The sequence below is a fragment of the Hemibagrus wyckioides genome, linkage group LG17, assembly GCF_019097595.1.
Source record: "Hemibagrus wyckioides isolate EC202008001 linkage group LG17, SWU_Hwy_1.0, whole genome shotgun sequence".
NCBI classification, from domain to species: Eukaryota; Metazoa; Chordata; class Actinopteri; order Siluriformes; family Bagridae; genus Hemibagrus; species Hemibagrus wyckioides.
Window position 1 is genome coordinate 23207757 of NC_080726.1, and position 14368 is coordinate 23222124.

The 14368-nt window shown below is 41.3% G+C and overlaps 1 protein-coding gene across 1 annotated transcript; it reads left to right on the forward strand.

The window, feature by feature from the left end:
• The first annotated feature begins 1380 nt into the window (after nt 1-1380).
• map6b (microtubule-associated protein 6b) lies at nt 1381-12949 on the forward strand. The gene is made up of 3 exons (XM_058412931.1): nt 1381-2374; nt 3188-3407; nt 11533-12949. Exons 1-3 carry the CDS (start codon nt 1695-1697, stop codon nt 11737-11739), a joined length of 1107 nt encoding a protein of 368 aa, XP_058268914.1. The 5' UTR covers nt 1381-1694; the 3' UTR covers nt 11740-12949.
• The last annotated feature ends 1419 nt before the right edge of the window (nt 12950-14368 follow it).

A 14368-nucleotide genomic window follows, 5' to 3' on the forward strand; every position in this document is an offset into this window, starting at 1 on the left:
CAAAGGAACATGGGTGTGACTCAGCTGCTGAGTCTTTTAAGAACTTAACCAGTCTCTCTGAGATGGTGTTTCATAATTCCAGTCCTAAAAGCATGGGAAACCAGCACAATTCGGTGAAATCTTAAAGTCTGTTAGAGTTGCAAAATCACCAAACTGTAGACCCTTTAATTCAGGATAAGTGAGAAAGGATAAATGCACACAACCCAAACTTACACTGAAGATTTATGCAGAGCATTAAGAGCATCAGAAGAACCTGACATAATGTCAAATCAAGATTTCTGTGTCTAACTGAGGTCTTCTAATGAATGCAGTACTCTGAGGACACGCTGTTATGTTTTTTTTTATATATATATATTATTAACACGTTTCAAACTGAAGAGGTTAGCACACTGCTCTAATACACTAGTCATCTAATCGAGTTGAAGTTGGTGTGTAATAACAGGGAGGGAAGGCTAAAATGTGCAGGACTGTACAAAGACTGCCCCAGGACCTGGGTACTTGTGACCTATACAAGTTACATACACTACATTGCCAAAGGTTTTAGGACGTCTGCCTTTACATGCACATGAATGTAATATGGAGTTATATGGAGCTATAACAGCTTCAACTCTTCTGGGAAGGCTTTCCACAAGGTTTAGGAGTGTGTTTATGGGAATTTTTGACCATTCCTCTAGAAGCGCATTTGTGAGGTCAGGCACCGATGTTGGAGGAGAAGGTGTGGCTCACAGTCTCCTCTCTAATTCATCCCAAAGGTGTTCTATCGGGTTGAGGTCAGGACTCTGTGCAGGTCAGTCAGTTCCTCCACACCAAACTCGCTCATCCATGTCTTTATGGACCTTGCTTTGTGCACTGGTGTGCAGTCATGTTGGAACAGGAAGGGGTCATCCCCAGACTGTTTCCCACAAAGCATGAAATCGTCCAAAATGTCTTGGTATGCTGAAGCATTAAGAGTTCAAGCCCTGAAAAACAACACCTGAATTCACTGATTTGGAAGGGGTGTCCCAAAACCTTTGGCAATGTAGTGTATATAGTACACTTACAACTATAAGTTATATACAGTACAGAGAATAATATACACATATAAAGGCTTTTCGCTTGTACGGCGGTCAGTTTTAAACTTCATTAAATATTTTTCCCAGTGGTACATTCATTTCCGAAGCTAATTATGTTACAGTTTGTATTAAATATTAATATATAAAGCCAGCATTATATTAAGATAAAGTATTGCATGAAGACAGCGCACTGTACTCCAGCGACAGGTTGTGAAAGTGAGGGTCAGACAATAAACGTGTGATTTTACGTAAAAAAAAAAAATGTTATACAGTCTCGGACATGAAATGGTTAAATTCGGGGGCGTGGCCTGTGGATGCTGCTGTCCAGCCGCAGCCGGCTGCAGGTGACGGGCGATTTTACGCAGCAATCCTCCACAACCAGGCGGGGCTGCGCTCATACTCATCAGGCCTTCAAAACTACTATTTGGGGTTATTTTTTACGCGAAGAGGTTTGGGATCATTAGGAAGGAAATAAAAGATCTTTTGGATTTGGAAGACCACGACAGGATTTCACTGAGTGCGCCTTCTGGGGATAAATCCATCACAGGAGGGAAAGTCGCGCTCTAATCCGTTTAAAAGGGAGCGGGGGAAAGCCGATGCCTGATTTTCCCTGATTATTAATCGCTGCTGCAGGTCTTCGGCATGGCGTGGCCCTGCATCACCCGCGCCTGCTGCATCAACCGCTTCTGGAGCGAGCTGGACAAGGCGGACATCGCCGTACCGCTCGTCTTTACTAAGTACTCAGACGTGGCCGAGGTGCGGCACCTCCATCCGCAACCGGGCCCGTTAGCGCAATCCCATCATCATCCCAGCGCGGTCGCCATAGAAACAGAGCCCGCCCACACCGCGCCACAAGAGTCGGCTGCAGCAGCATCCTCTTCGGCGGGGCGCGGAGCGTCCGTCACGCGCCAGGACTTCAAAGCCTGGAGAGTCAAACCGGAGCCGAGCTGCAAACCCAAAAACGAGTACCGCCCGTGCCAGACACCGTTCGATAACGAGACGCAATACCGGAAAGATTACAAACCGTGGCCTATTCAGAAACGCGGCGATCACCCGTGGATCCCCAAAGTGGAGAGCAAGAGCCAGAAGCAGGAGCACGTGGCCGCAGAACCGGACACAGGCGTGGAGAAGTGCGAGATCGAGGAGAGAGTAAAAGAGAAGGAAGATGCCAAGGAGGAGAAGAAGAGACCGGTGAAGAAAGAGGAGGATGCTGAGACTGGGGAGAAGAAGAAAGAGCAGAGAGCGGGGTCCAAAGGAAGATCAGCTGCAGATGCTCTGAACAGGCAGATCAAGCAGGAGAGAACCACCGGAAGCTCATACAGGTGAAAAGTTTCTCTAAATAGTTTGGCCCAGCATCGATACTGTATTGTTCTCATACATGTGAATTATATAGCACTTACACACCTCTACACCGTACTCTACATGCAGAGTAAGCAACACGCACCAGTGTGTAAAGCGGAATGATGAAACTAAAAGACATTTTTTAAGTATAGTAGAAGACCAAAATTGGGTTTAAGCACAGAGGGACTGAAGATCTCTGACAGTTCTCTGTAAATGAGTATTACTACTATTATATTGTAAAGAAAAATACAATATATTAGCATATAATTTCACCTTACATACTTTCAGCTGTTTAGCAGTATGTGTAAGCTCATACACTCTGACATGCATTTCTTAGTCAGTAAAAACCTGAGATTCAATCTGTTCATTTTATTCGTTTACATCAGTGGTTTCAATGGCATTCATGTTCTGATTGTTGTCATTTTTAGCATAACAGAATATCAAAACTAGCTGAAAAACTATCACAATGGCACACTAAATGAATATATATATGACACAAAACAGTTTTGACTGCATACACTTGTCCTTGTCGTTGTTCACAGTATGTAGGCCTGTTCCAGTAAATAGAAAATCAATGTAATGTCTCAACGTACTACATCTGATCTGTCACTCCTAGAAGGTCTTGAGATGAAAAATCGCATACTAATAGATATGTAGTATGTAGTCAGATATACGAGGTACATAGGGACAAAACGTTTAAAAAAGTAAAATCCACAGTCTGCAGCAATTGCTCTTGGTCTTGCTGAAAAAGTCAAAGTCAGAAAGTCTACATCAAATATGATGCTCTTTTTCAGGATGGAGTTCAAGGCGTACACTGATGTCAAGCCGGTCAAACCGATCAAAGCAAAGTCACAGTACAAACTGGCAATGGAGGACAAAGCTAATCTGGAGACGAGCTACAGCGCCACTTATAAAGGAGAGCAGGGAAAACCAGAGGCTGCAGATAACAAACTGCTGGAGCGCCGCAGGATACGCAGCCTGTACAATGAGCCCAGCATTAAAGAATCAAGCAAGGTATGCATGTTGTACAGTACAGTCAGTCAGGACACATTTGATAGCAGGTTGTTTATCTAATCAAATAACTCTATTAAGACAGAATATTGAATCTAGATACAAAATCCATTGGGGGTGTTTTCCTTTCTCATGACAGTCAGTGATAGGATGTCTAAAACTCCAGACTGGGCAAGAAAGAAATCAGCCACAGTTCTTCACATCATACTGTGTATTTTTCTTTTTAATGAAGGTGGTAGGTGGTGTAGTTTTCTTGTTCTTGTACAAAGGAGTGGCACAGCCGAGAGTGAAGGCTTTTATTTGTACATATACTTATGGCAAACGTTTGTGGACACCTGACCATTACACCCATATGTGATTTTTGATTATCCCATTTCAGATTTATTCACATTTTGCTGTTATAATTACCTCCACTCTTCCAGGAATGCTTTCCACTAGATTTTGAAGCATGGTTGTGGGGATTTCCTGTTGATCCCAATGGTGTTTATTAGGATTGAGGTCAGGGCTTTGGAGTTTTTTCACTCCAACCTTGGCACACCATGTCTTCATGGACCTCGCTTTGTGTACAGGGGCATTTGCCATGATGGAATGTATGGGATTGAGGTACAAAGGCATCTTATGCTTCCATCTTTGCAGCAACAGTTTGAGGAAGAACCACACATGGGTGTCACTGTCCACAAAACTTTGGCCATATAGTTTATTTTTCCATGACTATGATGGGGCTCTACTAGTCTATTTATACTATTCAGCCCTGACTCAATATGACATATGTGTCAAGTTTTATTATTGGATAGTTAAACCATGTAAGTTCGATCCATTTGTTTCTATAAGAGTTTTCTAGACATCATCTTGGTTTAACCCAACGTCTGATGTCCTGATCTGCAAAGAGTTTACAAAGCATTTGTAAGATCTCAGTATTAGAATTTAGTCATCAGTAAAAGGGTACAAGAAAATTTACAAAACATTAGATGTACCATAGAAGATTATGTCAACAAGTGGACGGAATGGACACCACAGTGACGTTACTAACAACGGGACATTCCTTCATAATTGACAATGCAAACCATGTCAGGGAGTCTGCCAAGAGACTTACAGCAACATTAAAGGAGCTGAAGGAAAGTGCTGGTCACTTCCTGCAACAACAACCTCTAGTATTCTTCAAATATCTAGGCTATGAGGTAAGCTAGAAAGAAAAAATAACATCCAACCCCACCTAAATTTTACAGTCAGCTCCAGAATTAGTAAAGATGTGGTTAAAATGTTTAAGAAACTAGTTTTTGTTCCTTCTGTCTTTCCTGGTCATCATCATCGTGCCAAAAAGCTGAGATGGACAGCACAAACTTCTCTAGCTCCACCCACAGATTTAAATTTTACCGAAAGCATGTGTCAAGAAATGTTATGGTCTGACGATTTTTGGGAATAATTCTGATATGTTTATCTCTCAAAAAACAGCATACCCCCGGTGAAGCATGGTGTTGGCAGCATCATGCTATGGAGCTGCTTCCCTTCAACTGGGAATCGTGACTAATTTCTAAATACCAATCTATTATGGCACAAAACCTGTAGGCCTCTGTTAGATAGCTGATGGAAAAACATATACACACAAGCATGTATAGGGTTTTTATGTTCATTGTATGTAAATACAACTAGCTAGAATTTGTGTATGCACTTACAGTATATATTTGTGTAGTTGTGTTGATGCAGCCCGTCTTTTCATCCTCATAGGGCTGTTCAGACAGTGACAGACGTTCTGTTGTAAGTCTGTTCTAGTCAGGTGTGGGTTTTTTGGTTTTTTTTAAATGTTTTATACACAAAGCATGGAGGACGTGAAGCATCTCAGCCCAGCACACCAACACCACGGCTGAGATGATTAGACCTTTCTCACTGTGGGTCAAATTCAATCCCTCCGCAAAATTTGACAATCCAAAACTGGCTAAATATCTCACCGATTTATAAAGAAAACTGTAAGAACGGATTGATGAATATATTTGTTGGTTTATTCCTTCCTTGGTGAATGGATAGATCCTTTTAATACTAGGTGAATGGATGGATAGATGGACGGATAGATGGATGGATAGATGGACGGATGGATGGAGTGTACAGATGGATGATTTTAGCAGTTGTCATTTTAAATGTACAATGTAATATGTGCTGGTAAATTTGATTGAAATTAACATCAGCACTCATGCGGGAGGATTGAATGCACAATTGATATGAATGCTCAGCTTTACAATTTAAAGACCACTCTCACTCTTTTTATTTGCACGTCACAAAAGCAACATTCACTACGAATGGCCCTATTTTCCCACTTTTAATGCAAATGACTAGCGCAAGAACTAATTAAGCACATTGCGCCCAACTTTAATAATTCACATCTTGAAAAATTATAAAATATGATATATAATTATGTAAGCATTTAATGTATTTTTGTAGTAGTTAATTCATTCTTCCAGATGTTATCCTGCAGTTTTGTCATCGTAGACTTTACACGGCACATGCAGCACAGCCAGTCTCTCTTGCGACAAAAATGTCATCTGCAAATGCATGTTGAAATAGGGCCGCGTACTCCCAACTCAAACGACTGCCATATCTACACTAACAAGAGAATAACAATTTAGAATGAAACTATTCTGAATGAATTATTCTGTGTGGATTTTTGTGTTTATTGCACATCAGCTCAAGGAATTATTGGCACCCTTGGTAAAGATGGGTAAAAATGGTCAAGAAAATAATTTTTGTCTTATTAGTTAAACGATTTATTCATTCTTCACTCTTCTGGGTTGGCCAGCAAGCTAAGCCTTCTCTAGTCCTATGCACAGATTTCAGCTTTTTTAGGGAATTCATAGACTATTATTAATCCATTTTCTACTCCACTTATCATACTGGGTCGCAATGGAACCTGGAGCCTATCCCAGGAAACCTGGGGCACAGGGCAGGGTACAACCTGGACAGGATGCCTGTTTATCGCAGGGCAAAATCACACACACACTCACACACTATGGACAATTTAGAGATGCCAGTTAGCCTACAGTGCATGTGTATGGACTGGGGAGGAAACTGGAGTACCTGGAGGAAACCCTTGAGGCATGGGGAGAAAATGCAAACTCCACTTACAATCGAACCCCCAACCCTAAATTTGATGCAAACATGCTAACCACTAAGCCACTGGATTCAAAGACTTTCCTAAGTTATTTGTAAGATAAAATCTCTTTACTAGCTGCTGGGTCTGTCCCAGTGTCTCCATCCAGTGGGACAGGTCTGATCCTTACAAGATGCCTGAACTAACTCAACTAGCTTCTCTTGATTTGGAGGAAGAGCAGATCAATTCTTAGGCTCTTACAATTACTGGTCTCCTCAAACTATCACAGAGAGTAAACCCAGCAATCCAGCAACACACAGCTCAAGATGATGATAGGAATCTAGATTAATAAGACATACCAGTTTCATTATGGGGCTCCTAAGTGGCACAACTTCAGAGTGTTTGTTCTGTCTTCTGGGGATCCAAGATGGAGCCATCTGTGGCCACAGCCAAGGCTACCTCTTGGGAGACTCTCTTTTATTTGTTAATCACAGTAATTCATGGGCATCTGTGAGCTCAGGTGTGTGGAACAGGGCAGATTCCTCTGAATGTGCCCTGTGATGAGCAGCAGGTGGGAAAAAACATTTGGCTAGCTTCTTGGAGGAAGTATGTGCTGGCTTTCACCCCCCTTGGTTGGAAGTTTTCCTAAGAAACGGTCCATATTTTCCACATTGTTTTAGTCTCCTTCAGAACCTTGGCATAGACTTGTCTGGGGAGGTTGAGGGGTGTGATTCCTCTATACTTGCAACACACCCTCTGTTCCCTGTAATAAGATCTTCATGCAAGACTGAAGAAGCAAGTTTAGATGGACTAAAAAAACACCAGGGATTTCTGGCCTCATGAAGGGAAGGCCTGTCCACTGGAGTTTCTCAAAGTGCTCCTGCAATTGCTCAGCAATATCCCCAGTAGATGTCAACTTTCTTACTAAAGCTTATGAATGGTCTCTTCTCCTTCCCAACAATTTTCCAGAACATCTATTGGCTCAAGTTTATATACATAACTGGTCTCTTCAAACTCTTCTCAAGCACAAGCGGGGATTGAACCCTGATCTCCACGGTAATCTCGAACACCCACTGACAGAGATTTAGACCAAGATGCAGAATCAGGAAAAGCGTGACTTTAATTAACAAACATAAAAATAACAAAAGACTTTCATAAAACAGAATGAATACAACATGGAAAACAATGATAACTACAACATGAGGAGCTGCTTTGGTGTTAATGAAATTAACAACAGGTGCACTAGATGGGCAACAATGAGACGACCCCCAAAACTGGAATGGTTTTACAGGTAGAGGCTACTGAAAATTTTTGTCCCTACTCATTTTTTCTGAATGTTTTTCACTAGTTTTGCATTTGGCTAGGGTCAGTGTCATTACTGGTAGCATGAGGCAATACCTGAACCCTACAGAGGTTGCACAGGCAGTCCAACTCCTCCAGGATGCACATCAATACGTGCCATTGCCAGATGGTTTGCTGTGTCTCCCAGCACAGTCTCTTGAGCACATAAGAGATTCCAGGAGACAGGCAGTTACTCTAGGAAAGATGGACAGGGCCTTAGAAGGTCTTTAACCGATCAACAGGACCGGTATCTGTTCCTCTGTGCAAGGAGGAACAGGATGAGCACTACCAGAGCCCTAAGAAATGACCTCCAGCAGGCCACTGGTGTGAATGTCTCTGACCAAACAATCAGAAACAGACTTTATGAGGGTGGCCTGAGGGCCCAGTGATCTAGTGCTCACTGCCCGGCAATGTGGAGCTCGATTGGCATTTGCCATTGAGCACCAGAATTGGCAGATCCACCACTGGCACCCTGTGCTTTTCACAGATGAGAGCAGGTTCACCCTGATAGACATGAAAGGGTCTGGAGAAGCCATGGAGAACGTTATTCTGTCTGTAACATTATTCAGCATGACCGGTTTGGTGGTGAGTAAGTGATGGTCTGGGGAGGCATATCCATGGAAGGACGCACAGACCTCTACAGACTAGACAATGGGACCCTGACTGCCAATCCAAATGAAATCATTGGACCCATTGTCAGACCCTATGCTGGTGCAGTGGGTCCTGGGTTCCTCCTGGTGCACAACAATGCCCGGCCTCATGTGGCGAGAGAATGCAGGCAGTTCCTGGAGGATGAAGGAATTGATACCATTGAATGGCCCCCACGCTCGCCTGACCTAAATCCAAAAGAACACCTCTGGGACATTGTGTTTCAGTCCATCCAATGCCGCCAGGTTGCACCTCAGATTGTCCAGGAGCTCAGTGATGCCCTGGTCCTGATCTGGGAGTAAGTACCCCAGGACACCATCCGTCGTCTCATTAGGAGCAAAAAAGCCCGTGGGGGCCATACAAACTACTGAGTACCATTTTGAGTTGTTGCAATGAAATTTCAGGAAAATGGACTAGCCTGCTGAATCATTTTTTTCACTTTGATGTTCAGGGACATCTGGGTCTTTGAATTCAGCCCCCTGTAGGTTGATCATTTTCACTTCCGTCAAAGGATATGGAATCCTTTAATTCCTAACACATTACCTAGTTCATATCAGTATAGATATTTTTCCCCATTGAGATCTGAAGTGTAACCTTAATTTTTTGTGCAGTATATATAGGGCAAAGTATTAGATTAAATAGAGAACAGGTGACATGGTGGGGAAAAGGAACAATGGGAAGGGCAGGGCACAGCTCATGTGGGAAATAACAAACAATACAGCAAACTATAATGAAACGTCTGCCAGCACCCTCTGATGGTCTGGCAGGGAACCGTCCCAGTAGCTCCAGACACTTTCACTTCTGAAACACTAGCCTTCCTCTACAACTTGATGGTTTCTCTCAGCACTGGTGTCCATTGGTGTGTCATAAAGATGTAATTGCTCCTTTTCCTGACGTCAGGAACTTATTCTTGCTGCAATTAAGGCACCATCAGATAATGAATTCATGAAATCACAGTGGTGTCTGTTCTGTGAACATGCTTCTGAACTACGCTGTTCAGTTGAGACAAAAAATCAATAGAGAGAAAACAAACACTCAGGGTGGACTGAGCATAAAAAGAAGGATGGTTATATAGACAAGAACCTAATCAATATGGTTACAAATGGTGGAGGATCTGTGATATGGGGATAATCTTACTCCATATGCTATAAGATCCTTGTAAGAATACATGGCACTTTGGACTTCATGAAGTAACAAAAGATTTTAAATGAAACTCTGGCCTCTACCAGGACAATAATTCAAAGTAATATCCAAATCTATACAAATGACCACAGAATCACCATTCCAGTCCCCTGACCTGTACACCTATTTAGATCCTGTGAAGTAAAATGAAGAGCAGAGTCCAGAAAAGAAGATGTAGAACCCTGGAGAGATTCTGTACTGAGGAGTGACACTGTATTTCCCCGTCTCATCAAGCATTACAGGAGAAGACTCGGAGCATAGTACTAAAAATGAAAAAGCAATGGTGACAATATTTGAAACAGCCTTTATTTGTCACATATACATTACAGCACAGTGAAATTCTTTCTTCGCATATCCCATCCTTGGAGGTTGGGGTCAGAGCGCAGGGTCAGCCATGATACGGCACATGTAGGCTTATTAAAAAACAATTTAGGGTGAGATACAGCTACATAAACACAAGATAGAGGTGTGTGCTGGGCTGTTTTTAAATCCCAATCCCACCCATTCCCACAACTTTTGTTCGCACATGACTGTAATATTTTCTAATGAATTTAGTTGGTTCTACAACAACAGAATCAGTTACTAAATGAATGAACACAATCATGTCCAATTTGCACTCATGTTAATAACTTTTCTTCGTCCCGCAAGCTTTATATCTGACCGCCTGCACCCGCCCGCATGACAGTAAAATCATGCCTGCTCTGGTCCCATAGAATCCTAATCCCAATGCACACCTCTAACATAAAGACATTTTTTATAACCCTTTATATCTTTACCAATTTCTGCTGATTTTTTTAATCATACAACTACACTATATTGGCAAAAGTTTTGGGACACCCCTCCAAATCATTGAATTCAGGTGTTGTTTTTCAGGGTTTGGGCTCGGCCCCTTAGTTCCAGTGAAAGGAACTCTTAATGCTTCATCTTCATATCAAGACATTTTGGACATTTTCATGCTCCTAACTTTGTGGGAACAGTTTGGGGATGACCCCTTCCTGTTCCAACATGACTGCACACCAGTGCACAAAGCAAGGTCCATAAAGACATGGATGAGTGAGTTTGGTGTGGAGGAACTTGACTGTCCTGACTTCAATCCGATAGAACACCTTTGGGATGAATTAGAGTGGAGACTGTGAGCCAGACCTTCTCATCCTACATCAGTGCCTGACCTCACAAATGCGCTTCTAGAGGAATGGTCAAAAATTCCCATAAACACACTCCTAAACCTTGTGGAAAGCTTTTCCTAAGAGTTGAAGCTGTTATAGCTGCAAAGGACGGGATGACTCCATATTACATTCATGTGCATGTAAAGGCAGACGTCCCAGTTTTGGCCTGACTCGCAGTCTCCGCTCTAATTCATCCCAGAGGTGTTCTATCAGGTTGAGGTCAGGACTCTGTGCAGGCCAGTCAAGTTCCTCCACACCAAACTCACTCATCCATGTCTTTATGGACCTTGCTTTGTGCACTGGTGTACAGTCATGTTGGAACAGGAAGGGGTCATCCCCAAACTGTTCACACAAAGTTGGGAGCATGAAATTGTCCAAAATGTCTTGGTATGAAGCTGAAGCATTAAGAGTTCTTTTCACAGGATCTAAGGGGCCGAACCCAACCCCTGAAAAACAATACCTAAATTCAATGATTTGGAGGGGTGTCCCAAAACGTTTGGCAACATAGTGTACATAATCACAATACAAAGATCTTTAGAAAGGGAAACAAAAAAAAAAACAAGCTGCTTGTATTTCATTTGAAAGCTGTAATGCATGTTATACTGTATATTTATATTACAAGCGCAGTATGTGGTTATTAATTAAAGTATTACTCTCAGATGTCTGTGTGTTTAAAGCTGACTTGCAAAATATCTGATTTTTGTGCTTACAGTCAGAGAAGCCCATTGTGTCCCACTCCAAACCCAAAAAGACGACAAGCCATAGTAAAACAGCGAGCAAAGCTAAAGCAAGGCCGAGCACTGGAACCCAACCTGTCAAGAAGAAAAGCTCTGTGAACAAGCTGGAGTTAAAGCCAGATGGAGGAGTCACCAAGAAAAGTAAAGAAATGATTAACAGACTGGCTGAGGGAAAAAAATAAATGCAATTCTGCGTGGATTTGGGTGAAAGGAGTCTGCGCTCTGCTGCTAGAAGACTCACTTTGATTGAAGCCCAATTTCAGTCTTTTAGGCTTTCACGTATGGATGGTGGATTTGGATTTGACAGCTTGCTTTGCCTTGAATCACTGCATAACTCACACACCAATCTTTTTACACACGCCTTAAGCTTTACTGCATGAAACTTGCCCCTACCCTACATGTTTGATTAGAAATGTACTATTAGAAATTTCTAGCTATTGTCATTGGGCTTTAATCACAAACACTACATACCCCAATCACAAATAATATGAACTGATTAGAGGTATCCATTAAACTGCACATATATCTGGCTCCTAGCATCCCACTAACTAGTAATAAAAATGGAATTTTCAAATGGCGACATTAACAAACACTAACACCAATGAGCCAGATTTATAGTAGCTTTTAGCACATGATTAAATGATTAGTGCATGAACTTCCAGCCATAATTCATTGTCCAGTGCACTGCTTTTACATCGCGTCGTCAAATCCGCTGCTGAAACATTAAGATCAGGCCCACAGACTTTCAGAATACACATGAAAACAAAATAAATGAGTGTTGAAATAAAATACATAAGCTACTGTTTTCGGTCTGGAGTATGAGTCTCACCCAGCCTCGCTGTGTTTTTTTTTTTTGTGTGTGTGTGTGTTCTTGTAGCGTCGAATTCCTTCATCATGAATTTTTCAAAAGTGTCAAGATGATCAGCTGTGTGTTATGCTACGTAATGAGACACTCTTTTAGGATTAAAGTTTCCTGCTATAGTTAGTTAAAGCTGTGTGGAAGAATGCTGCTTAACCGCACTACTGTTTGGTCTTTTTAAGGATGTACGAAGCTGATGATTTCTGTTAAAATTGTTGGAATGTCTCTTACAGGTGGACGCATGGCTTCTGTATGAGTCCTCATTTTTGATAAGCATTGTTTTGTCATTATCAAACCCAGCCATGTAAGTCACACGATGGGAGAACCTGCAGACTTCTTGGTACATCCTTCTTTCTGGACCGTCCTTTAAACATGCTGTGTACACTTCACTGGGTGCTATCTCCAAGCTATGCTGTCCATTCGAGAATACTGGTGCCTGAACACACCACCTGATGCCACTGCAACTGCAATGTGTTTGTATGTGTGATGTTCTTGTGGTGTTCGCTTGCCTTGAATAAAATCACCTAAAGCAGTGTCTTTGATATATTGATTTATTTGATTTTACACCTTAACAGTCTATTAGTGGATTCAGTAATCACTAATTAATGTGAATTAAGATGAATAATACACAATAATCTAGAAGGCAAACATACATAGATCAGGTATAACATTGTGAGCAGTGAATAAGACTGATGATCTCCTCATCATGGCACCTGTTAGTGGGTGGGATATATTAGGCAGCAAGTCAACATTTTGTCCTCAAAGTTGATGTGTTAGAAGCAGGAAAAATGGGCAAGTGTAAGGATCTGAGTGAGTTTGACAAAGGACCAAATTGTGATGGATAGACCACTGGATCAGAGCATCTCCAAAACTGCAGCTCTTGTGGGGTGTTCTCAGTCTGCAGTGGTCAGTATCTATCAAAAGTGGTCCAAGGAAGGAACAGTGCTGAAACGGCGACAGGGTCATGTGTGGTCAAGGCTCATTAATACACGTGAGGAGCAAAGGCTGGCCCGTGTGATCGGATCCAACTGATGCTGACGAAGTTAATGCTGGTTATGATAGAAAGGTGTCAGAATACACAGTGTATGACGGGTCAGGGCTGTTCTGGCAGTAAAACTGGGTCCAACACAATATTAGGCAGGTGGACATAATGTTATGCCTGATCTGTGTATACCTCTTCTTTAAAATAGTACGCACCTCCTGTGAAATTGTTGAAAATGAGGACATCTTGTGGCCAGTTTAAATATTGCACCTCTGCAGTTTTTATACAGATTTAGATATATAGATAGATGCTAATGTGCTTCATTATTGCTGACAAATTAATCATTTAATAGCTGATCCACTTAATGCTTGTCCTTTATGGTCAGTGTGTGCTGTGTAGTGTCCTGTCTATTTCATTATACTGCGAAGTCTATGTTTTTATACACCTGGTTAAAAGGGTAAAAATAACAACAACAAAAAAAATGTACAAAACTTTGAAAGGTTTTTTTTTAAATTAATCTGTTCATTCTAATATTTTATTATTTCTTCATATACACAGGGATTTGTATGGAGGACGTTCTGCATTAACAATTATTAAATATTTTTAATATGGTGAAGTTTTCAGTGAGACTTGTAGTGCTTTGTAACAGTCAGTGTTCAAGCAGTAACTTTACCTTTTTTAACAGAAGAAAGTCTTTTTTTCTTAAAGAAAAGAGAAGTTGGTGCTAGAAAGACTGTTTATTATATGACTGTTTAGATTCAAGATTCAAAGAGCTTTATTAATCCCAGGGGAAATTCCTTTTCCATGTTACAGTTGCTCTAATAAAAACATTATATATATATATATATATATATATATATATATATATATATATATATATATATATATATATATATATATATATATATATATATATATGAGAGAGAGAGAGAGAGAGAGAGAGAGAGAGAGACATACATACAGATAGATA